The following is a 26,931-nucleotide window of genomic DNA, read 5'->3' as shown; positions in this document are numbered from 1 at the left end:
GTTATCCATTTCACACGTCTTTGATATGTCACCTATCAGTAAATTCATATCTGTGGAGATTTCAGCATTAACACAACAAAACAGGATTAATTTTGCAACACATTTTTTACCATTCTACTTGATTACAGAATATCATAAATGATCCACAAGAATTACAAAACATACATCATCAATATTGATCATATACTGACACAGGGAAAGAATGTTGTTATGTTGTTGTAGACATACTTTGACTTTGAGACCACTCCTGCCAAATCTTACATTTAAAACTATCAGTAAGAACTATAACTAAAACAGTCACTCACAGAAGGGTTTACTCCAAGACAAAAAAATTTGAATTTGTTGAGCAATTAAAGAATGAAACATGAAAAGAAGTGCACTTAGAAATTAGCACAAGAAACTTCCCAATCTACGTGGTCAATATTTAAATTCAGATTTGAAGAACTGTTTCCAAAAGTATTCACAACCACTTCGCAGAGTCCCACACTTGTAAGACTCTACCATATACAGAATATATTACTACCTGTAAAAGTCCCAAAATGACAAATATTGTCCGCAATATATACTGATGAGTGAAAGGATTATGATCATAAGCTTAAGAGCATATTAATCCACCTCTGGAACACAACACAGTAGTGATTCTATGCGGCATGGTTTCAATGAGTCCTTGGTAGGTTTCCGGAGGTATGTGACACCAGACGTCCACACACAGGTCATGAACTTCCATAAATCACCGGTCAGTGGCTTGTGGGTTTGGAGCTGGCATCCACTAGCATTCCAGATGTTTTCCACAAGGTTCAGACAAATATGGTGGCCAAGACAATAATTTCAGTTCACTACGATGCTCCTCAACCTATTTGAAACATAGCAAGGTGGGGTAGAGCCACTTGCTACAACCCTACTCCTTCAATTCATATTTTTTTTCTTTTTTCATTCTGTAAATAATGCGTTTGCTACAGTTATGTGAAATGACTTATTTTTTATTTAGGTTGATGTCCATAAATTTCAACTTATGTGATTTCTAATCAGAAAGGAATAGGTAGTTTTATTTAAAATATTATTATACAATTTACATGCCATAGAACACATGAGCTGAGATTTCTAATGAGCCAATAGCTAACTGTCTGTAAAAGGAACATGTTAGTTTCCCTGAAAACTTCAACTTCAAATGTTATTTTCAATTATAACTTACACCTCCCAGAACACACTTTTGCTATTTTGACAATTAAGCATGTTTAATTTTATTAGTTCATGTGAGTAAAGTACTTGTCTGTATGCATGTGACAGCATGCTTACCAATATATTCCAAAATGCCGTGCATAAAAGTGGGTTTTTCCGGTGCTCATATCTCAGGTTCTATTGGTAATAAAAAGGCAGGGTCAAGTGTTTTGGATATTACCAAAAGAAGGATCATCTTAGTGTCACTACTTCATAATACAGAATCCAATTATAAATATTACACACTTCTTCCTGCTTAGATAAATGGAGCAAATTGGCAGTTATTTTTGCATTTGATGTGGTCTACTGTGGGCATGATGGGACTTATGGAGGCACGATTTGTTCATGTGAAGTTCCTTGGAAAACCCCAAAAAAAGTGTTTTTTTACAATATTTTTGCTCTGACCAGCAGACCAAAACCCAGCCGAGGATTCCAAGATGGCTATCCAAAGCAGATAGCTGAAATTTTTATGATATATTTGTAAGATACCAATCTTCAACAAACTTGAAAATTTTCTTGGTATCATTATCCTTTTGCAGCTACAGCGGATAACCCCATGATTTAATTACACTGATGGGTATAGCCGTGAATGAACGAATAGTTGAATGAATTAACAAGTGGAAGAATGATGCATTTACATAAATTCATGGATGGCTCCCAAGGAAAGTCCCAAAAAAGCATTTTTTGCCATTACCAGTGGACCAAAATCCAGTCACTGATTCCAAGATCGCTATGCAGACCAAGTGGCTGTAATTTTTACAATACGTTCCTAAGATTATGGTCTCAAACAACGCTGATAATTTACTACATACTGATCTTTATCTGTTTCCGAGCTACAGAGGTTCAAAGTTATCCTACTTGTGCATGTAAAATACATTGTGAGGTGGAAATGTAGCTTATAAAGTGATGTAGAGCAAAGAAGTATAATGTTAAGTGTCTCCATCAGCATCAGAAGGGTTCTCGGAACTCCACATTATAGTACTGAAGCACATACAAAAATTTTGGGCACATAAAATCCAGCCTGTGTTAAATTTGTTTTGCATTATTTCATTCCACATAAGTAAACTATCAAAATTTTGCTGTCCCATTAAGTTCTTTTCATATGAGTGACATGACCTCCTGTGGCAGGGAACAGAAGGGAACCAGTGGAAAAATGCTCCCATCAGAGCACAGAAAAGCCAAATTGCTTCTCTTTATTAGACCGACTGAAAAGTGGGGCGACAGCTGTCTCATTCCACCTTCCTCATGCGAACATATTCACACTTTTTATGCCGAGAAAGAAGGGGACAGTGGCAGTGGAAAAAGAGATGCAGAAGTAATAAATATTGGAAGCTAGTAGACAGTGGTTGTGGTGTAGAAAGAACAAAGGAGACAATGGCAGTGAGAGAGAAAGAGAGGGACACAGTGCCAATGGAACATACCAGACAGGGAGAGAACAGTGCTATGAAAAGAGTGAAGGAAACAATACCCATGGGAGAGGAATAAAGAGAAGGAGAAAGTGGAAGTAGGTAAGAGCCAGTGATAATGAGAGACAGAGTCTATGACAATGACGACAAGAAAGAGAGAAATAGTAACAGGGAAAAGACACAGCAGCAATGGGAATGAATGAATGACAGTGGGAGTAGACAGTAGTAGTAGGACATAACAAAGGCGACTGTGGCTGTGACAGAGGAGACAGACAGCTGCAGAGCCACAAGGAGATAATACAATGAGTTTGGCTGAATGAGTGAGTGGAAATGGGCAATTGGGAGTGGATGGGCATGAGAGACTTACAGTGATGGACTAGTGTGTGTGAGTGAGTTACAGTTGCGGCAACATGTGGAATTGAGAAGTGATGTGCATGTTAAAAAGAACGTGAGTATGTTCACATGTCAATCTTTTTGCAAAAATTTTTAAACGTCCTGAGGAAGGTAGAATGAGGCAGCTGATATCCCACTTTTCAGTCAGTCTTTTAATAAAGAGGAGCATATTCACCTTTGTGCGCTCCAATAAATTTTTCCACTGGATGAGAAATTGAGTAAATTATGAAAATTGCATACCTTTGAAATTCACACAAAGATCAGTAAATCCCATGTCATGGAGTTCATAAACAGTTCATGTAGCTTTATTAATTTTACAGCCACCTAATAAACAGCTAAAAAGAATTATTTCTTGCTACACTTGAATGACATTTGACTAAATTTGACATTTGCATTATTATATACTAACATGTAATTAGAGATTTCACTAATTATTCTCATACACATCTATAAATTACCATCACCAGACAATAAGTAAGCAGTCTGCACATGGTAATCATTCAATCAACATATCTGGGACACAACAGGAAGCATTCAGTACATTGACATCATGTAGTAACTTGTGAGTAATATCTTCTGTAAAAGTTCTTTGAGTCTGTGGAAGTCATTCCCTACAACACCATCATGTGGTCACACTGTTATACCTGTGTTGATAAATTCCAAACCTGCTTGTGAAAGTGCACTGTAAAAATATCATCGCTGTCACAATAATTCTTAGTTGAGTGGAAGTGCTTACCAGACATTATTATATTGTATGATTTTTTTAAACACGACCCGATCATTATGTTTCCACAAGTGACAGTAAATTTGACAATTAGTCAAGTTAACTACTACTGTGTTGCATAAATCATTTCAAAACTTTATAGAAAATCAGATTACAGCAAGACAGTGGACATTTGACAACTAGCTACTGAGGACTATTAATCGCAGGTAAGGCATGTTACACATTGTAGCATGATTCTAGCCTTGGGACACTGAAATTTATCCTGATGGAAGATGACTTCACTGTCAGAGAAGACATCAAGCATAATGGGATGCAAGTGGATTGTAATATTGTTCGTGTAGTCCACAGCAGTCGCTGCATCTTCATTGCAACAACAAGTTCCATGGAAGACCAGGTGAATGTTCCCCACACCATAATATTGCCTCCATTGACCAGTACCCAAGGTGCAGTTCATGTTTCAAGCAACCATTCACTTGGATGATAGCATATCTGAACAATACCACCGACCAGCTGCAGAACCCTGTGATCAACAACCCACACTGAATGGTGTGCTCTGAAACACTCATGCCCACACCAGCATTGCACACTGTGATCATATCTGCCACAGATTGCATCTATTCTGGTTTATAAAGTACGTGAGCCTCTGCCCTCCATGTTACGTGATGAGGTATAAGATCTAACGCCTTGTTACCTACTCATGGTTTCACTGTCCTTCAACCTCTTTTCATAGGTGCTCAATATAGTAACACACTAACTAATGACCAGTATTGCCATTTCCAGGCTGCAACAATATGCCCTCTGTCAAAGCTGATTATGTTAGTGCATCTTCCATTTGCAGCCACCATATAAATGCTACAGTGATTCCCCAGTTGTCTCTGCTCTGCTTACATACTTCCCCTACCATGTCATGTGCCCTCAACACCACTAGGCAGCATTCACTCTTGTGATGGGCAGTGGTCACAGTAGTTTGGCTTATTAATGTTTATGTTTGGAAGTATAAGGACCTATACAGAGGGTGATCCTGGGATGATGTTACAAACTTTCAGGGATGATGCAGAAGGGTTAATGTATTAGTTTGAGGTAAGGGGACATGATCCAAAAATGACCAAGTCAAATGGCAACTGCAAACATTTTTCCTTGAAAACTTAACTGTCTTGTCTCACAGAGAGGTAAATGTATTATCAGTTATGGTGATTACTTTTGAAATAATAAACAGTTAAGTTACTTTTTCAATCTGTGTCATTATCATTTGACTGCCCCTTATATAACAGTAAGACAGAGATTAAGAAATCAGAGGGTAAACTGCAAAACATTTCCAGAAGTGGATGTAGACTCTGACTATAATTTATTAGAACTTTAGTCCAGTAATACTTTGTCAGTATTCAAACAGAATCACAAAGTAGCAATGATCATAAACAGAGAAGTAAGAATATTGATCATCATAAAGAAACACTACTGAGACTAGAAAAATAGTTGCCTGGTCTCACCTTGTTCTCCTTGAAAGGTTATCTCAAAGTTTCGACACCAGTCACTCACAGAGAAGTTCTTTGTTGCTTTCATTGACTGAAACATGTATAGTTTAAAATCACTTACACACATTATAAAAAGTAAACAAAAATAATAAAAGACAACCACTGACTTATAGCCAACCAATGCGTAGCACATGAAACACATAGTAACACAGAGACATTATTAGCTTGCTTTTGAATTATCACTCTTTTCCTAGTCAGTTACATACCCTCACACACAACAAAATGCACCCACTCCAGCCATGTGTGGGTGTGTTTAGGTGTCTGTATGCTTTCATGTGCGAGAGTACATACTTTAAAAAAAAATGTAGCTCAAGAGAAAGTGACTTTTCTTTTCTGTTAGATGTTCCTGTGTGTCAAACAACTACAGGCCAGTGGCTGCTTTTCCTCATTCTTTTTATGGTTTCCATAAAGCAATTTATCTTGTTAAACAATGTAAATGTGGAAGGGGCATTAAAAGAAGGTTACGGTTTTTATGTGTATCACTTGGAAGAAATATGTTAAAAGACCTCAAGAAATGTTTCTCTGCTCCTTGTTTTCTTTTTGAATTGGTCACTTGTAACAATAATGTTGGAAAGACAGATTCCTACTTACCGTAAAGATGACACAACAAGTTGCAGATAGGCATAATTAAAAGACACCCACATAAAGCCTTTGGCCATGGCCTTCATCAGTAAGACTGACACACACACACACACACACACACACACACACACACACACACACACACACACACTCACAGGAACTATCATGTGGGACACAAACAGTTATCTGGAGGGGGCGGAGAAGGAGAAGGGATAGTAGTGTATGGGTGTGAAAGAGACAAATGCTGTCTGCTGGAGTGTGCAGGGCTAGACTGCCAACAGGTGCAGCATCAGGAGGTTGTGGGGTAGGGAGGTGAGTAAAAAAAAAAAAAAGAAAAGAGGAGAGGATCGAGGGAAAAAATGGGCAGATGTGTTGTCAAAGGACTGCAAATAAACAGGGTTGGAGATGAGAATGGGGAGGAGATGATGGACAGAGGGGGTGGAAACACACCACCCAACAGCTTCCACACCTTCTGTTCATCATCTCCTCCCCATTCTCATCTCCAACCCTGTTTATTTGCAGCCCTCTGACAACACATCCGCCTGTCTTTCTCTGAACCTCTCCTTTTTTTGCTCCTTTTTTCCCTACCTCTCTGCCCCACAAGCTCCTGGTGCTGGCCTGTCGGCAGTCTAGTCCCTGCAAACTCCACTGGACAGCTTTCATCTCTCTCCGCACCCGTACACTACAATCCCTGCCCCGCCCCCTCTTGATTGCTGCTTGCATCCCACATGATAGTTGCATTCTGGCTCGAGATGCTGGAGTTGGCAGTTGTGTGTGCATGAGGAGTGCTTGCTTGCGTATGTGAGAATGGCGTTTGTGTCTCTTACTGACGAAGGCAGTGGCCAAAAACTTTATGCGAGTGTCTTAATTTGCTTGTCTGCAACTTGACGGTAAGTAGTAATCTGTCTTTTCCTACACTGTTGATATTGATACCTGGAGTTTCCATTGTTTGATTCACTTGTAACTATAAATGATTACAGATTTTAAAATTTACATTATGATAATATAAGAATGAGCTATATACTACAGCACAGGTTAGCTGATAATCTGAGTGATTAAGGCTTTGCACTATGTATAAAGACAGAAAATACAGTCTAATAAATCAGAAATATGAGTCTATGTAAACTATAAAGCTATTGCTAGTACTGTGAATGTACCTCAGTTCCCATTAATGACACTGTAACTACAAGTTGTATTTCAAATTTTTTCACTGTCATTCTTCATCCAGCTTCAAATATATGCAAGTTCAAAGACATTGATGTGGTTCCCACTGAGCAGACCTTTAGAAGGCACAAAGGTAGAAGCATACCCAAACCTCAGAATAATGCACTTGTGGTCTGGCAGTTATTCAGAGATTAAGGCCTGAGTATTAATTTTCCCCCAGAAACATGTTATATAGATAGAAACATTGTCTTTTGGGGAAACATTACACAATTACAAAACTTGCTCTGATCAAATCAATCACTCGCCACATTGTAACAAGAGATGTGAAGGAGCCAGGCACCTTAGTAATGCCCTTAGCATTTCTGCAATTGCAGAAAAAGTTAGAAAGCTCTTTGAAAATGAAATATAGTCTGGTTATAAAAATCACGTGAAACTATACCAGCTCAAATACACAAAATATTGTGTCATGCTTATCACAAAGTTATACGACACTGAACAACCAGGCATAAACACGTACTGGTAATAGAAATCTCTGTCAAGCAACTTGCCTGTTAATTTTGTCTCCCAAATCATTCAAATACCCTTCAATCTGTGTCTGATCTCAACTTAGGTGGAATTCTACCTGTTTCAAAGTCATATCTCTACTGTTTCTTTCTCTTCTATCCCCCACCCCCCTTTTGCTCCTTTTCTTTCTCTAACCTTTTTTTTTATTTCTCTCCCTTATATCTCTGTTTCTGTTTCAGCCTCATTTCTTTTCCCACCTTGTCAACTGTTTTAATTACTAGCTGTCCATCATCAGCAATGTATTTATTTCTGCGGAATCATACCTGTTGAAGTTCATTCTTTCAATACAGTTGTTTCATTTACTACCAACTTCAAGGAAAGGGAGAAAGAGAAAAAGAAATGGGGGGGGAGGGGGGGGATAGGACAACACAGGAGGGACAGAAGAAAATTAAGTTCTAAAAGAGAGAAGTGTGATGTATTATTTGGTGCTATTTTGCTTTGTGATCACACAGACACAAAAAGTAGAAATTTTGTGATGTAGCATTAAGTACTTTATGAATAAGATATACACTATTATGCCCCAGAAAAAGTAGATAATAGCATTAAATCATCCTGTTATACTGAAAGAACTTTCAAACCAATTTTAGCATTTTTTGCATTAACTGTCATTTTATATTTTTGCAAGATCCATATTATCCAAAAATAACCTTCTGTTAATTAAAGATCTCAAAAAATAAGAGTGATTCATAGTCTTCTCAACTCACTGACTCCAGAAGCTTTTCACGGCAGATTTTCATGGGCAGTTTTTCGTGATAATGTTTCTGGTGGTACTTCCGAACTTCGTGGTAGAAAAAGTCCTGTTTATCTTTGAAAGTCTCTGATCCACCTAGAGCAAACAGATAAAAATGAACTTAGTCTTCCAAATAATGTGAACTAGTAGTAAAATAACATTATTTTTAATTAAAGTTTCATCAGTGAGATAGGAGTTGCCTAGATTATACAATTTTAGTAGTGTTCTCAGATTTTCTTTATTACCTGTCAGACATTTTATGTTCTAAAGAAAGGATCAGATATTTCTGGGGATGCACAGTGCACTCTTCCCTGAGACATAAGAGGCCAATAGCAAGAAGTGTAATGGCCTCACCCGATGTCAATACGGAAACCAAATATCTGTTTGAAATATGCACTTAAAGTAGCTTGTAATTTTTCTGAGGACATCATGTATGTAAGTTCTTGTTGTTTGTGAGCGAAAATGTGTGACATTACCATGAGCTAAAGATAGCAATATTACAGGCAGCGCAAGCGTTGGCAAGTGCAACAGTTATGTCTTTTATCCCATCCATATTTACAGCTTTTCCATCATTTAACGAACAAAGTGAAGGGTGGGATGCTTATCGCTAATGATTGCAATTACATGTTACAACTTGCCAAATTTCTGAATGGAAAGACAAAACGCCATGTTCTTGTCAGGAAATTCTAAACTGTGTCACCTAATACAGAAATTAGAATGGTTAACACATCTGGCACAGCTTGAATTGCTAGGATACTTACTTTATTACAACTGAACAATTTTCAATGAAAAAATATGTTATTTCAGCCAGGTTACTATTTTGACAGTAGAAAAAGGATCCCAATTAATCTTATGTGGACTGGGCTACCGACCTACATAGATTAAGTAGGATGTGCACTTTCAAGTGTTTGTGTGGGCAGAATTATGCAAACACTCTATTCAGGTAGCAGAGTACTTGTGGAAAGGCTAGATGGCAGACTGAAATCCTCTGATGAGCACTCAGCAGTCAACATACAGAAATTGAAATAAGATTGCATACCAAATATAAACACTGCAGTTATCAATATTTTAATAGTAAATTGTTAAAAAAAAGTATTTGTAACCAAGCACCTGAACTTATTGCCTTTGATGAAAGTTGTTGTGCTCAAATTATTCTCCATATCAAGAGCTGGCTGAAACTAAGTGGAGAGCTATGAAATATTTAGTGAGGCATGGAATGTATATTGAAAAGACACATTAGATATCAAAGAAGGAATAGTGTTCACTGCCATCAACAAAAAATATTGGGCCTAGCAAGGTCGAAATTGAGTCTGACTGAAGCTACTGGACACAAGAAGCAGGCCTAGGTGAACTCAATTTAATCGTCAGATGTTTTTACTGGCCTCTTGATTCTGCCATAAGAGTTGTAGAATCATTCAAGGAAAATCTATGCTCAGTAGCACAGAAATAACCAGGTCATGCATTATTAGTTGGAGGCAAGTTTAATATAAGGGGTATAGACTGGAACATCTATGGATTCACTGCAGGTGGCACAGACAGACAGTCTTGTCAAGTACTTTTGAACACATTTTCCACAAACTGCCTTGAACAACTAGTTAAGACAACCCACATGCAACAAAATATTTTAGACTTTGTAGTTACAAACAGGCCTGTTCTTATCGACAGTGTCAGTACACAGACAGGGATTAGTGATCACGATGTCATTGTAGTGAGGATGGTTACTAAAGTTAGTAACTCCATCAAGAAGGCTGGAAGAGTATTTATGCTGGAGAAAGCAGATAAGCAGTTGTTGCAACCCAGTTAAGCAGTGAATGGATATCACTTAGTTAAAATATGACGGATGTAGAGGATTTACAGGCATAGTTCACACTGATTGTAAATCACAGTTTGGAGACATATGTGCCAAGTAAGTGGATTAAGGTTGGAGAAGACTCTCTGTGATTCAATAATCAAAAGCAGTAGTACGAATATTAAGAGCTCAGATGGATAACCAGTCCTAAGCAAAGAAGGGAAAGCTGAAAGAAGGAGTATATAGAGGGTATATACAAGGTAGATGAACTTGCAGGCAATATTACAGAAATAGAAGAAGATGTAGATGTTGATGAGATGGGAGACATGATGCTGCAAGAAGAATTTGACAGAGCACTGAGAGACCTAAGTCAAAACAAGGCCCCCAGGAATAGACAACATTCTGTCAGACCTTGGGAGAGTCAGCTATGAGAAAGCTCTTCCACCCACAGTGCAAAGTATATGAGACAAGCAAAATACCCTCAGACTTCAAGAACAATATAATCATTCCAATTCCAAAGAAAGCCGGTGCTGACAGGCATGAATATTACCAAACTATGTGGTTGCAGTTGTCTGAGACTGCAGACGTGTGTGTGCAAGTTGCATCTGTGTGTGTGTGTGTGTGTGTGTGTGTGTGTGTGTGTGTGTGTGTGTGCACACGCGCACACATGTGTGTATGTGTGTCTGTTGCTGACAAAGGCCGTAATGGCCGAAAGCTATAATTGTGTGAATCTTTTTGTTGTGCCTATCGTGAATCAGCATCTCCGCTATATGATGAGTAGCAACTTTCCACTCTAATATTGTTACCAAACTATCAGTTTTCTTGGGTTTCCAGCCACATCCAGTGGTTTTAAACCACTGGACGCAGCTGGAAGCCCAAGAAAATTTTATCAGTATATATCGCTGTGAAAAAATTTTACCAGTATATATCGCTGTCCCTACCCTCATGGACCATGGACTTTGCCACCGGTGGGGAGGCTTGCATGCCTCAGCGATACAGATAGCCGTACTGTAGGTGCAACCACAATGGAGGGGTATCTGTTGAGAGGCCAGACAAATGTGTGGTTCCTGAAGAAGGGCAGCAACCTTTTCAGTAGTTGCAGGGGCAACAGTCTGATGATTGACTGATCTGGCCTTCTAACACTAACCAAAATGGCCTTGCTGTGCTGGTACAGCGTATGGCTGAAAGCAAGGAAAAACTACAGCCATAATTTTTCCCGTGCAGGAGTTGGTTTCATAATGAATTTAAAAAAATAAGAATGGAGGTAAGCTACTACCAAACAGCACAGTGAACGCATTACTGTGGGCAAGATAGATACGAAGCCCATGCCTACCACAGTAGTACAAGTTTAAATGCCAACTAGCTCCACAGATGAAGAGATTGATGAAATGTATGATGAGATAAAAGAAATTATTCAGATAGTGAAGGGAGACAAAAATTTAATAGTCATGGGTGACTGGAATTTGATAGTAGGAAAAGGAAGAGAAGGAAACATAGTAGGTGAAAATGGAAGGGGGGTAAGGAATGAAAGAGGAAGCTGCCTGGTAGAATTTTGTGCAGAACATAACTTAATCATAGCTAACACTTCGTTCAAGGAACATGAAAGAAGTTTGTATACATGGAAGAGATCTGGAGGGACTGGAAGGTTTCAGATAGATTATATAATAATAAGACAGAGATTTAGGAACCAGGTTTTAAACTGTAAGACATTTCCAGGAGCAGATGTGGTCTCTGACCACAATCTGTTGGTTATGAAATGTAGATTAAAAAGGAAGATACTGCAAAAAGGTGGGAATTTAATGAGATGGGACCTGGATATAAACTGAAAGAACCAGAGGCTGTAGAGAGTTTCAGGGAGAGCATTAGGGAACGATTGGCAAGAATGGAGGAAAGAAATACAGTATAAGAAGAATGGATAGCTTTCAGAGATGAAATAATAAAGGCAGCAGAGGATCAAGTAGGTAAAAAGACGAGGTCTAGTAGAAATCCTTAGGTAACAGAAGAAATATTGAATTTAATTGATGAAAGGAGAAAATATAAAATTGCTGCAAATGAAGCAGGCAAAAAGGAATACAAACATCTCAAAAATGAGATTGACAGGAAGTGCAAAATGGCTAAGCAGGGATGGCTAGAGGACAAAAGGGGTAAGATAGATACTGCCAACAGGAAAGTTAAAGAGACCTTTGGAGAGAAGAGAACCACTTGTATGAATATCAAGAGCTCAGATGCAAACCCAGTTCTAAGCAAAGAAGGGAAAGCAGAAAGGTGGACGGAGTATATAGAGGGTCTATACAAGGACGATGTACTTGAGGACAATATTATGGGAATGGAAGAGGATGTAGATGAAGATGAAATGGGAGATACGATACTGCGTGAAGAGTTTGACAGAGCACTGAAAGACCTGAGTCGAAACAAGGCCCCCGGAGTAGACAACATTCCATTAGAACTACTGATAGCCTTGGAAGAGCCAGTCCTGACAAAACTCTACCATCTGGTGAACAAGATGTATGAGACAGGTGAAATACCCTCAGACTTCAAGAAGAATATAATAATTCCAATCCCATCGAAAGCAGGTGTTGACAGATGCCAAAATTACCGAACTATCAGTTTAATAAGCCACAGCTGCAAAATACTAACACACATTCCTTACAGACGAATGGAAATACTGGTAGAAGCCGACCTCAGGGAAGATCAGTTTGTATTCCATAGAAATGTTGGAACACATGAGGCAATACTAACCCTACAACTTATCTTAGAAGCTAGATTAAGGAAAGGCAAACCTACATTTCTAGCATTTGTAGACTTAGGGAAAGCTTTTGACAATGTTGGCTGGAATACTCTCTTTCAAACTCTGAAGGTGGTAGGAGTAAAATACAGGGAGCGAAAGGCTATTTACAATTTGTACAGAAACCAGATGGCAGTTATAAGAGTCGAGGGGCATGAAAGGGAAGCAGTGGTTGGGAAGGGAGTGAGACAGGGTTGTAGCCTATCCCCGATGTTATTCAATCTGTATATTGAGCAAGCAATAAAGGAAACAAAAGAAAAGTTCGGAGTAGGTATTAAAATCCATGGAGAAGAAATAAAAACTTTGAGGGTCGTTGATGACATTGTAATTCTGTCAGAGACAGCAAAGGACATGGAAGAGCAGCTGAACAGAATGGACAGTGTCTTGAAAGGAGGATATAAGATGAACATCAACAAAAGCAAAATGAGTATAATGGAATGTAGTCGAATTAAATCGGGCGATGCTGAGGGAATTAGATTAGGAAATGAGACACAAAGTAGTAAAGGAGTTTTGCTATTTGGGGAGCAAAATAACTGATGATGGTCGAAGTAGGGAGGATATAAAATGTAGACTAGCAATGGCAAGGAAAGCGCTTCTGAAGAAGAGAAATTTGTTAACATCAAGTAGTAGCCATATATGGAAGTGAAACATGGATGATACATAGTTTAGATAAGAAGAGAATAGAAGCTTTCGAAATGTGGTGCTACAGAGGAATGCTGAAGGTTAGATGGATAGATGACATAACTAATGAGGAGGTATTGAATAGAATTGGGGAGAAGAGAAATTTGTGGAACTTGACTAGAAGAAGGGATCGGTTGGTAAGACATGTTCCGAGGCATCAAGGGATCACCAATTTAGTATTGGAGGGCAGTGTGGAGGGTAAAAATGATAGAGGGAGACCCAGAGACGAACACACTTAGCAGATTCAGAAGGATGTAGGCTGCAGTAGGTACTGGGAGATGAAGAAGCTTGCACAGGATAGAACAGCATGGAGAGCTGCATTAAACCAGTCTCTGGACTGGAGACCACAACAACAACAACATCGCTGTGAAACTATGCATTCGTATATCAGTTTAACAGGTCATGGTTGTAAAATACTAACACAATTTTTATTTTTTTTACAGAAGAACGAAAAAATTTGTAAAACCACATCGGGGAATATGAATTTGGATTTGGAGAAATGTGAGCACACATGAGGCAATACTGATACTATGACTTACCTTACAGCACAGGTTAAGGAAAGGCAAACGTACATTTATAGCATTTGTAGACTTGGAGAAAGCTTTTGTCAATGTTGACCGCAATAATCTCTTTGAAATTCTGAAGGAAGCAGGGGTAAAATACAGGGAGCTAAAGGCTATTTACAACTTGTACAGAAACCAGACAGCAGTTGTAAGACTCGATGGCCATGAAAAAGAAGCAATGATTGAGAAGAAAGTGAGAGAGTTGTAGCCTACCCTTGATGTTATTCAATCTGTACATTGAGCATGTGGTGAAGGAAACCAAAGAAAAACTTGCAGAAGGAATTAAGAGTTCAGGGAGAAGAAATAAAAACTCCGAGGTTAGCAGATGGCTTTGTAGTTCTGTCAGAGACAGCAAAGAACTTGAAGAGCAGTTGAAAGGAATGGCCAGTGCCTTGAAAGGTGGATATGAGATGAAGATCAACAAAAGAAAAACAAGTATAATGGAATGTCATACAGTTTTGAATATGGAATATGGCATAATTAAATCAGGTGAAGCTGAGGGAATCAGATTAGGAAATGAGGCATTAAAGTACTAGATGAGTTTTTCTGTTTGGGCAGTAAAATAAATGATGATAGGCAAAGCAGACGGGAGATAAAATGTAGACTGGAAATGTGAAGAAAAGTGTTTCTGAAGAATAGAAATTTTTTAACATGAAATATAGATTTAAGTGTTAGGAAGTCTTTTTCTGAAAGTATTTGTATGGAGTGTGGCCACGCATGGAAGTGGAACATGGACGACAAACAGTTTAGACATGAAGAGAACAGAAGTTTTTGAAATGTGGTGCTACAGAAGAATGCTGAAGATTAGATGGGTAGTTCACATAACTTATGAGGTGGTACTGAATAGAATTGAAGAGTAAAGAAGGGATTTTTTCAAATAACTTCCGGGAATTCAGCCAGGTAACACTTTCAGCGACCGCCGATATTTCGGCGGGAGAACACCCCGCCATTTTCAAGGCAAACTGCAACGGACAGGCGGCGTACATGCAAATTTAATACCTCGGTTCTCGGACCCAAGCAGGAAAGATAACACACACACACTGAACACTAGTGCCACCAAAGATGGCCAAAGTCAGAGCTATCGATAGGGATTGGTTGGACGGTGCCTCATGGACCCAAGCTGACTGGGAGTACAACTCCGTTACTGCCCGGCATTTGGCAAAGTTTGAACGTTTTCATCGCGCGGAGTCGGATGTTATATCTCGACGTTCTGTGATAAATCTCACAGAGAAATCTTTTGACGACGCAACCTTATCCGTGCTAGGGAAGGGATTAAATTTTGCACCCACTCCGAAGAATTTGCCGGTAGTTGATTTTATTAGTTCAATTGAACAGGCAGTTTGCAAACTACCTCCTGACGCTGCAGAGGAAGTTAGGAGGGAGGCATGCCGTGTTTTGACTAGGGCTCGTCCACCCAAGAGTAATGTAACAGCAGCAGAGAGGGCTGCTTTACGCTCTCTCAAAGTTGATCCCAGTATTGTTATTTTACCTGCTGACAAGGGCAATGCCACCGTTGTTTTAAATAAACATGATTATGTACAAAAGATGCAACGTTTACTATCTGATTCAACGTATCGCAGAATCGATGCTGACCCCACGAAAAGTGTTGAGAGAAAGACCAACAGCTTCCTGAAGAAAAGTGGTTTGCCGCAGGACACAATCAAGAGGCTTAACACCTATAGTGCGATTCCCCCTAGGTTATATGGCCTTCCAAAGGTTCATAAGGAAGGGGTTCCTTTCCGTCCTATAGTGAGTAACATCGGCGCCCCGACATATTGTGTATCCAAGCATCTTGCTTCTCTGTTGAGTCCACAAGTAGGACGGTGTGAACATCATATCAGGAACTCAGCTGATTTTTTACGTCATTTGGAGGGACTGAGGCTGAATGACTCTGATATTTTAGTGAGTTTCGATGTGGTCTCTCTCTTCACTCGTGTTCCTCTGTCTGATTCGTTGCGGTTAATTGAAGCCAGGTTTGATGCTGATTTAACTAATCTCTTTAGGCATGTGTTGACATCCACTTACTTTTTATTTAATGACCAGTATTACGAGCAGACAGATGGAGTTGCGATGGGTAGTCCGTTGTCTCCTGTGATCGCAAATTTGTTTATGGAAGACTTCGAGGAACGTGCATTGGAGTCGGCGCCTTTAAAACCCGCCTGTTTCTATAGATACGTTGACGATACCTTCGTTGTTTGGCCTCACGGTAGGGAGAATTTGAATGCCTTTCTAGAACATCTGAACTCGATCCACCCGAACATTCGTTTTACGATGGAGGTGGAAGAGGATGGTTGCCTTCCCTTTCTCGACGTGTTGGTTAGGAGGAAGGATGATGGATCATTGGGACATGCAGTCTACAGGAAACGTACTCACACCGACTTGTGCTTACAAGCTAATAGTTGTCACCATTCGGCTCAGCGTGAAGGGGTACTTCGTACCTTGGTACACAGGGCACATATCATTTCTGACGCTGAGACTTTGCCAGCTGAGCTGTCCCATCTTGAAGTTACATTTCGTCAAAATGGTTACAGTGATAGACAGATTGAACGTGCGTTGCGCTATCGACCAACTGTACATCAGGTGATTGATGATAATTCTGAGTCAACACCTAAGTCTACTGCCTTCTTGCCCTACATAGGAAACACGTCCAATAAGATCGGTCGTATTTTACGGAAATACGATGTGAAATGTGTTTTCCAACCTCCATCTAAAATTAGAGCACTTTTGAGTTCCGTTAAGGATGATCTTTGACTGCGTAAGGCGGGTGTATATCGTGTCCCTTGTAGCTGCGGCATGGCATATATTGGTCAAACTATCAGGACCGTGGAGGACAGATGTACTGAGCATAAACGGCACACACGATTACAGCAGCCAAATAGATCTGCTATTGCCGAACATTGCTTGGATACTGGTCACCCCATGTTATATAATAACACCGAGATATTGGCATGCACGTCCAGCTATTGGGACAGTGTGATTCGGGAGGCAGTTCAGATTAAATTAGCAAGCAACCTTGTTAACAGGGATGGAGGTTTCTGTTTAAACTCTGTTTGGAATCCGGCTCTCTCCCTTGTCAAGAAACAGAGGGACAGACTCAATGCTACCTCACCTGCGAATTCATAGTCTCACTATCGATAGCTCTGACTTTGGCCATCTATGGTGGCACTAGTGTTCAGTGTGTGTGTGTTATCTTTCCTGCTTGGGTCCAAGAACCGAGGTATTAAATTTGCATGTACGCCGCCTGTCCGTTGCAGTTTGCCTTGAAAATGGCGGGGTGTTCTCCCGCCGAAATATCGGCGGTCGCTGAAAGTGTTACCTGGCTGAATTCCCGGAAGTTATTTGAAAGTTGTATATGCCAGGAGAAACTCAGGTCTCAAAGAAGGGATTGGTTGACAGGCACATTCTGTGACATCAAGGGGCTGCCAACTTTGTACTGGAAGGGACTGTCGGGGGAGGGGGGGGGGGGGGGGCAAAAATTGTAGATGGAGTCCAAGAGATGAATACAGTAAGCAGATTCAGAAGGATGCGAGTTGCAGTAGTTATTCAGAGATGAAGGGGCTTGCACAGGATAGAGTAGCATGGAGAGCTACATTAAACCAGTCTTCAAATTGAAGACCACAACAACAACAACAGCAAACAATCTTAACATTGGTTTGCTGCAGAATTCTTGAATACATTCTAAGTTCGAATATAATAAATTTCCTTGTAATGGAAAAACTTCTGCCTTCAGATCAGCATAGATTTAGAAAGCATTGCTCATGCGAAACTCAGCTTTCCCTTTTCTCACATAATATTCTGCAAACTATGGGTGGAGCTCAAAAGGCAGCTTCCACATTAATAGAATATACAGGTTTGGTTCCCAGATATGTGAGTGGCTCAAAGACTAAGTAACAGAACCCAGTACACTGTCCTCAATGGTGAGTGTTCAAGCATATCATCAGGAGTGACCCAGGGAAGTGCGATAGGACTGCTCTTACACCCTTTATACAAATGAAGGACAGGGTCAACAGCAATTTGCTGACGATACTGTGGTGTATGCGAAGGTCCCATTGTTGTGTGATTGTAGGATGATACAGAACAACTTGACAGAATTTCTACTTGGTGTGATGAATGGCAGCTTGCTCTAAATATAGAAAAATGTAAGTTAATGCGGATGAGTAGGAATAACAATCCAATAATGTTCAAATATAGTGTTACGACTTCTGAACCACTTGTTAGCAGCAGACACAGTGGCTGCGCCAAAGACTGAGATGGCGTGGAGTTTTAAAATTATTTATTGAACTTTCTTTACAATTTCTCCCTTGCCATCACTGCCCAGCCTTGCGGATCCCTCCGCCTGGCTGCTGCTGTGTAGATTCTCCGATATTGCGTGCAACGCGCGCCGCTGATCACACTCGGGAGCCTCAGGCCACATGAACTTGTCTCCGCTCGGCGCCCCAGTACGGGCACGTCCACGAAGCCGTGTCGCCGTGAGGTCAGCTGCCGATGCCTGCTGCACCAGCGGCTGGGAAGCCATCAGTCGCGACGTCCGTGAGGTCCCGGCATGGACGGACTACGCGCCGAAGAGTCAGCTGCTGATGCCTGCTGCACCGGCGGCTGGGAAACCGTCAGTCGCGATGTCCGTGATGTCCCATCATGGACGGACCATGCGCCGTGGGGCTGGGTTGCTGTGAAGTCCGGGCGTCAGTCCCCAGCAGCGCCTGTGACCAAGACCGCACTGCGGCTGGACCTGCCGGAAGTTCTCGCTGTAGTTAGTCAGCCATGGTGCCGATTGAACTCGGGCCGACCTCCAGAGCTGGAGTTGACATCTGGTGGTGAACGGATGACTCCTGTGAGCTGGAACAGACTTCAGGAATCATCACCTACGAAGACTGAGCATTCGGATACGGACCACGTCCGTCCTCAGATCCGGACTGCTTCCTAACGGCTTCTGTCTGTTGCTGCCTGCGCTCCACTATTTATATCCAGCAGGAGGACATTTTTTACCCTCGGTGGTAGCTTTTTATTATTACTCCCACAGTATATTGCGGCGTAACTTAGTGTGCTGGCCTCACTTCCCTTTACTCAGCACTCTCCAGGCTTCACTCGGCGCTCTGTCTGTGTGCGTCCTTGCGTCAGCCCGTTGGTAGACTGCTGCTGTCAGCAAGGCTATCTGTGCACGCTTACTTCGCAATGCCTCGGTCGCCAGCGTGCCTCTGTTTTGCCATTCTCCACTGTGTGAAGCAACGCTTACTATATGTGGCCGCAACACTGCCTCCTCCTAAAAATTAAATTCGTCCCCGAATTTACCCTATACGTTAACTCTAGTTCTATCCTATATTCTACTTCTTCCCTATATACATCCAGGTTGTCCTGACTCATGCCCTACTGGTAATCCATTCTACAGGAATCTCATGGAGCGGTCTTGCATTAACATGCTGAATCCTCCGTTTAAATAAGACATATACCACACCGATAAATACAATCAACACGGTAATAGTACTAGTTGAAATACCAATGGTCACTATGCTACGTTTCCGCCTGGTAGCATACTCCTCCACATGCCTTAATGATTTCTGCATTGAAATTTGACCTTTCTCCGAATCTACTAGTTTATCTATCATTTGCCATTGTGTAGCATCCAAGGTGGTGTTAATATACGTCAAATTTTCTCCTGGAGCGATGCTGAATTACGCATCTGCCCAGCATGACATCAGATAAGTATCTGTAGCCTTGGTGACTCCCGTGACTGTCGCTGGTAAGCTGAAACGATCCCCTACTATTTCACAATTTGTCCCGTTGATTAGCAAACCACTGTCCCGCAATTCCATCTCTGTGGCTGCTGAAGAACTCCCATTGTCATAACACTTGGCTGATATCCTCTCCGTAGCGAATACTTAATACAACCAATGCCTCCCAACTTGCTGAAAATGTGGCGTAGGCTTCACTATTATTCTCCGACACTCCGAAGCTTCTGCTTCTGCGCTAAATAACTGGATCTCACACGACCCCTTGCCCATGAAAACAACCCGTGATGGACAAATGGAAACTGACTCCATTAGACATCTACTCAACTCTAAACTCGACATAGTAGCATGAGTATACCCCTCCTTAGAAATTAATAAAACCTCCTGTGTCCTGAACTGTACGCTCTTCCCCATGCACTCCCATGTGACCGGATAAGGATGCGCTGTGTAACAGTGATACTGTCTCCCCACACTAGTTACTGGAAATCTTATCTCTATATACATCTTAACTAGATCCAATGTTACCTTAATCATAGACATATGATAAAAAAGTGACACACTCGCTTCAATTATCGGCACTATGTGCTCTACCCCCTCTGGGAACTCTCCCTCTGCCTGCTTCAGACTCCGTCTGAATTTTTCTGGTCACACGCACCTGCCCGTGCAATGATGTACTGCCTCTTGCAACTCATCCATCCTCACTCGCGCATCACCAATGCTGTTAACCAGTTCCCGCAGCAATTTAGCCATTTCCAGCTTCCTTTCCACTATATCCAATTGCGTTTGTACCTGTTCCAGATCCGTATTCAATAATTTCTGTGTTTGTTCTATACATGCTCGTAACCCTGTAGCCATCCCACGCACCACGCATGTCACTTTCAACAACTCTGTACCTAATCCCTGTATCTCTGTCGTGTGTATATCCACTAACTTCCCTATGCTTTCCTCCCTGTCGCGAACAACTGTTAAAGAATTGTTCAAACCCTCAATATCGTCTCTATCCACTGTTCCAAAAATTGTTTTCAGCAACTTCCCACCTGCATTCAACCAACCCCTCTTTACTCTCTTCCTCCTCCATGGAATCATGCTCCTGACTTGGTGCGGTTGTTCCCTTATTTCTTTACATGACCTATCCAAAGCCTCGTACTCTTCTTGCATGTCCCGTAAATTCCGTTCTTAGATGCAACCATTTACACACTCGATACCACCTCCTGTAGCTGCTGCATCTCGTTTCTTACCTGCAGGATGTTGAGTGCCAGCCGAAGCGTCCACTCACGACTCGTGAGGACCACATCCGGTTGTTTCCCAAACAACACCCCAATTCGCAACGGCATATCCTGTACCTGGCCAGCTTGTGTCAGCTGCCAGAGAACTATGCCCCATACTGTCCACTTGTACCCCATCCTCCGTCACCTACAGAATGGGGAGAGAAGGAAAAAACTCCCAATACTACCCCTTAATACCAATAAAATAACCCTAGTCCGTACACAAAAATAATACACACATGATAATTACTGCTTACTACACATCCCACGAATGCAATTTATACTTAATACCCCGAATGCAATTTATACTTAATACCCAGTTTACTGTCTGCTTCTGGCACTTCTTTTTGCTTTCTGCCAGAAGGAGAAGTACATATACACAGATCTACCAAACCCTGGAATGGCTTAACTCTACTAACGTGAACCACCATTGTCTTGGTAGGCAATTATAATTTTACATTGACAGGTGATGTCATTTCCACTACCTGGTACGGTCCCTGGAACTTGTTTGTGAACTTCTTGGTTCTCCCTTTTGGAACATACGGATTAGCTAGTAGCACCCATTGGCCTACTCTGTACTGTGGCAACTTCTCATTGTACCTCCCATCTGTTCTTGTCGTTCCAACGCTTTCTTGTTAGCTCGTCTAACTCTCTGCCATACTTCCTTAATGGTTTTCGCAAATTGCCTTACATGCTCGCCCTCTGCTCCCAGGGCTTGGACGAAGCATGTCAAAAGGTGATGGCATCTTCCGCTCATACACCACTTCGTACGGCGACAATCCTGTTGATGTATGTACCTTACTATTATATGCACTGGTTACGAATTGCAAGTACACATCCCAGTCGGTGTGTTGACTATTTACATAGTGACTCAACATCTTAGCGATCGTGTGATGCACTCTCTCCGTTCGTCCGCTTGCTTGCGGATGGAATGGACTAGTCCGTAGTTTCTTTACCTTTAGTAACTTACACAGTTGCTTCATCAGATCAGACGTGAAATTAGTACCTTGATCCGAGCTTAAGGACTGAAGTATCCCATACCTGAGTAACCAATTATTAACTAAAGCTTGTGCCACTGTACATGCTTTCTGATCTGGGAATGCGACCATGACTAAATACCTAGAAAAGTGGTCAATCACTTAACACATACTTATTCCCTGCTGCAATCCTATTACATGGGCCTAATACATCAATTCTGATTTGTTGGGAAGGTTTGTCTGCCTCTGGTAATCATTGAAGCTGAATCTTTTGATGGCTCAAGTCCGCATGCTGTGCGCATGGCACACAATTCCTGACTTACTCATCCACGTCTTGACATCGTGTCCTCAACCAAAACTTATCTGCTATCCACCTATCTGTAGCTCTTCTCCCACCATGTCCTGAAAGAAAATGGTCATGCGCCTGTTGCAAAACTTCAGATCTTAACGCTGCTAGTACGACAATGCGCAGACCGCATTTCGTCGACCTGCAAAGTAACCCATCCTGTACTAGGAACTGCGGTTGTTTTCTGAACAATTGGCAATCACTATCCACGGCTTGTGCCCTTTTCACTCATCTTCAGTCACCCCTGTTACTTGTAATACTGCCACTTTCCTGCTCAATGCGCCAGCATTGGCATGTTTCACACCTGCTTGTGTATCACCTCATAATCGAACTCACTGAGTTTCAGCGCCCATCTCACTAGCCTACTCGCTGGGTCTTTCAGACCTAATAACCATTTCAGAGCTGAATGATCTGTCACAACCTTAAACCTTCTACTGTACAGATAACATCGAAAGTACGAAATCCTGTATATTACCGCTAACAATTCCTTCTCCGTCATGGAGTAATTTTGTTCCGCCCTGTTAAGTTGACGAGACACGAACACAATCAGATGTTCTTTGTCATCAATTTCTTGCCCAAGTACAATCCCAAGAGCATGATTAGATGCATCACATTTTGGTATAAACTCCTTCGAAAAGTCTGGAAACTTCAAAACTGGATCTGATGTCGGTATCCGTTTCAACTCTTGAAATGCTTTCTCGCACTCTGATGTCCACTGGAAGGTAACACCTATTCTTAGCAACTTAGTAAGTGGCCTTGCTATTTCTGCGAACCCCTGTATGAATTTTTGATAATAGCTCGCAAGACCAATATACAATTGCAGTTGTTTAACCATTTGCAGAACCGGAAAATCTTGTACTGGAGAAGTGAGACGATGATCTGTCCGTACCCCATCTTGACTGATAACATGCCCGAGATAATTTACTTGCGCTTGCGCAAAATGGCATTTGTCCAAGCTTAATGTTAGCCATGTTGCCTCTAATCTTTTAAACACCTCCTCTAACCGTTCCACATGCTGCTCTATATCTCTTGAAAAAACTATAATGTCATCCAGATACACCATGCATTTTTTCAGTTTCAACCAGCGAAGGACTCCATCCAACAACCACTGAAATGTTGCTTGAGCATTTTTTAGTCCAACGGTGTTCTTTTATACTCGAAGTGACCACAATGCGTTGTAAATGCTGTTTTTGACCTGTCCTCCAGACATACTTCAATCTGATGATAACCGCTTCACAAATCAATAGTGGAGAAAAATTTACACTGCCCTAGGTTGTCTAACATTTCTGCGATATTCGGAATCGGATATACGTCCACCACTGTTCGTTCATTCAAATATCTGTAATCGCAACAAAAGCGAAATTTTTTTGACCCGTCCGGTGTCTTTTTCGGAACTAGGACCACGCTACTAGACCAAGGACTATTACTGTGCTGGATTATCCCATCTTCCAGTTGTTGCTTTATTAATTGCTCTACTACAGGTTGTAATTGTTTCGGTAGTCTGTATGGGTTACGATACACCAGAGCATGATTCCCTATCGGAATACGATGCTGTGTTATCGGTGTAGCAGGTAATGTACCCTGTGCTTCAAACAATGCTTTATACTTTAGTAATAATGCTTCCATACCCGAACAATCATTTCCCCTCAAATGATTTACCTTGTCACAAAGTGCAGACATGCTGCTGGTTTGCTTTACATCATAGTCTAGCTTCAAACTATCGATGTCCTCTTCATCCATTAACTCTACTGTGGCTATTACTAATCCCTTCGGCAGATCGACATCATACCTCCCGAAGTTATCTAAACTCACCGGAACCATAAAATGCCCATTTATGTCCGTTACCCATGATACAATCCTATGAATAAAGCAATGCTTTTTGTCTAAAACCTCATTACTCGGTAGTAGCTCTACCAAGAATAACCCCTGCTGTGGCACATCGACATCCACCAGTACCCGGATCAACTTCACTATACCTGTTCGTACTTTGTCACACGAAATCACCTTTAATGCACTTGTACACAGTTTGGTTGCAGTTTAGCTATCGGTGCACCTTGCGACTCTGAAACATTTGCAATGGCTGTACTCGTGAGAACAAGTTCCCATCGAGTTCCAGTGTATGTCGCGAAAGGTCAATTTTGGCGTGATGTTTAATCAGAAAGTCCAACCCAAGTATCGCTGAAAATCCCTGACCCAACACCTCCATTTGCTCCCGGAACCACACATTCCCTATCTTAAACTTGAGCTGTGCTGTCCCTAGTGCATCTAATTTTTTATCACCTACTGCGCGCAATCTGTATCTCGGAGCTTCCAATCCTTTCTTGCCCATGAGGTCCATACTGACAATTGATACATGTGTTCCAGTATCCACTAAAACTCTTTGCCACTTATCTTTTATCCAGACCATCAGACTACAATCTGCCTCTTCGTGTACTCTCTGAGTACCTCTTTTTACTGGGAATACCTCCCGACGGCAGGAACACTCCCTTTTTCGTTTAACAGTTTTTTACCTGCTGTATCATTAACCCGTTTCTTGGCTTTACACTGCCATGACTTATGCCCTATTTTCTGACTATGGAAACACTGCGGTTCCCGACATTGTCCCTTAAAATGACCTTGTTTCCCCCAAAGGTAACACTCTTTGGAAGACGAAAATATTTTCTTGTCATTGCGACTTTAGTGGCGCTATCCACTTCCTGCAAATGTGTAGCTACGTGCAATGCTGCTGCTAAGACACTTGGATTTTCCATCCGTATCCGGCGTGAAAAATACAGCGAGACCCCTCACAAAAATGCATCTAAACTCTATTCTCTGCTTCTTTCAATAGAATTTCATTTGCACTCGCATCTTGCGTTAACTCATACGTGTGCGCATTCGTTCTCCTAATTCTGTCTGAAAATTCTTCTACCGTTTCACCTGTTTTTTGCATCATCCTCCCCAATTTTTCTCTAAAAAATCTGGCACTGTTTTGTTTCCTAAACCTTTGCAATAATCCCTCAGCCAACTCTGTGAACATAGTAGCATCCTTTAAACCTTCGTGGTATGCCACATAAGTCTTTGCGTCACCTACTAAACGTAACCTCGCCATTTGCAAACCCATTTCATCCAACCAGCCACACAGTCTAGCTGTACTACATACGTCAACAATAAAAACATTCACATCCTCTGATATTTTACCCGAGAAGGAAGGTATCAAATTAGCCGCTGAACAATCTGCCACACTGGAAAAGACAGTACCCTTGCATTCTACACTATCACTTCCTGAGCCTGATTGAGTATTTTGCAACAATTGTTGCTCCATCCTCTGCATGTGCTGCTTTTGCAACTTGTTTTCTTCAATTAGTTTCTTAACTTGCTCTGTCAATGCAACTATGGCGTCACTTGTCCCGGTTGCACGTGTCTCTGGCATTTTCCGTGTGGTATACCTCACCTGACAAAAATAAAATTGTATTACCCAGAAGCAAGTTAATTGCTAGCATGTCTAGTGGCAAGCCACCTAGACTTACCACATTGCCCCATCACATGACCATAGAAGCCACACACATCACAAGTGCTTGGTACAAATTTACTGCAAGGAGCGACGTGACCTGTTAATCCACACACTACACATTTAGTGACTATCATTCCCACGAAACTGCGATAAGTCTACAGAGCTGCTAGGCCTTTCAAATGACACTCTCACATCCCTTAACATTAACCTTGACATGTCTAGCTACACAGAAAATATATAGAGAACGCAGTTGCTGGATTCACCCTATTCGGTGTTTCTCGGTTGCTCCGCACAGTGCTAGTCAAAGTCGTGGCGTGGGTGCACCTTACACCACTTGTTACGACTTCTGCACCACTTGTTAGCAGCAGACATAGTGGCTACACCAAAGACTGAGACAGCGTAGAGTTTTACAATTATTTATTGAACTTTCTTTACAATTTCTCCCTCACCGTCGCTACCCAGCCCTGTGAATCCCTCCGCCTGGCTGCTGCTGTGTAGATTCTCCGACATTGCATGCAACGCGCGCTGCTGATCGCACTCGTGAGCCTCAGGCCACCTGTGTTCCGCTAAAGCCAGGATGCTCTGTGGTTGACATGAACTTGTCGCCGTTTGGCGCCCCAGTATGGGCACACCTACGAAGCCGCGTCGCCGTGAGGTCAGCTGCCGATGCCTGCTGCACCACCGTCAGTCGCGATGTCCATGAGGTCCCGTCATGGACGGACTACGCGCCGTGGGGCCAGCTGCCGATGCCTGCTGCACTGGCAGCTGGGAAGCTGTCAGTTGCGATGTCCCATCATGGACAGAGTTCTCGCTGTAGTTAGTCAGCCATGGTGCTGAACGAACTCGGGCCGACCTCCAGAGCTGAAGTTGACATCCGACGGTGAACGGATGACTCCTGCGAGCTGGAACAGACTTCCAGAATCGTCACCTACGAAGATTGAACATTCGGACACATACCATGTCCGTCCTCGGATCCGAACTGCTTCCTAATGGTTT

General features: G+C 41.7%; 1 protein-coding gene across 1 annotated transcript in view; it reads right to left on the bottom strand.

The window, feature by feature from the left end:
• The window catches only part of LOC126417041 (apoptosis-resistant E3 ubiquitin protein ligase 1), a 233,590-nt gene that overhangs the window by 47,430 nt on the left and 159,229 nt on the right, over window positions 1-26,931 (bottom strand). Inside the window, exons 11-12 of the mRNA XM_050084931.1 lie at window positions 8,288-8,409; window positions 5,229-5,304 (exon numbers count right to left, since the gene is read on the bottom strand). Coding sequence (XP_049940888.1) covers window positions 5,229-5,304; window positions 8,288-8,409 — 198 coding nt within the window. The remainder of the gene's footprint in view (window positions 1-5,228; window positions 5,305-8,287; window positions 8,410-26,931) is intronic.

Source organism: Schistocerca serialis, chromosome 8 (genome assembly GCF_023864345.2).
Source record: "Schistocerca serialis cubense isolate TAMUIC-IGC-003099 chromosome 8, iqSchSeri2.2, whole genome shotgun sequence".
Lineage (NCBI taxonomy): Eukaryota > Metazoa > Arthropoda > Insecta > Orthoptera > Acrididae > Schistocerca > Schistocerca serialis.
The sequence above is the reverse complement of the archived record's forward strand: the minus strand, read 5'-3'. Positions and strand labels throughout refer to the sequence as shown.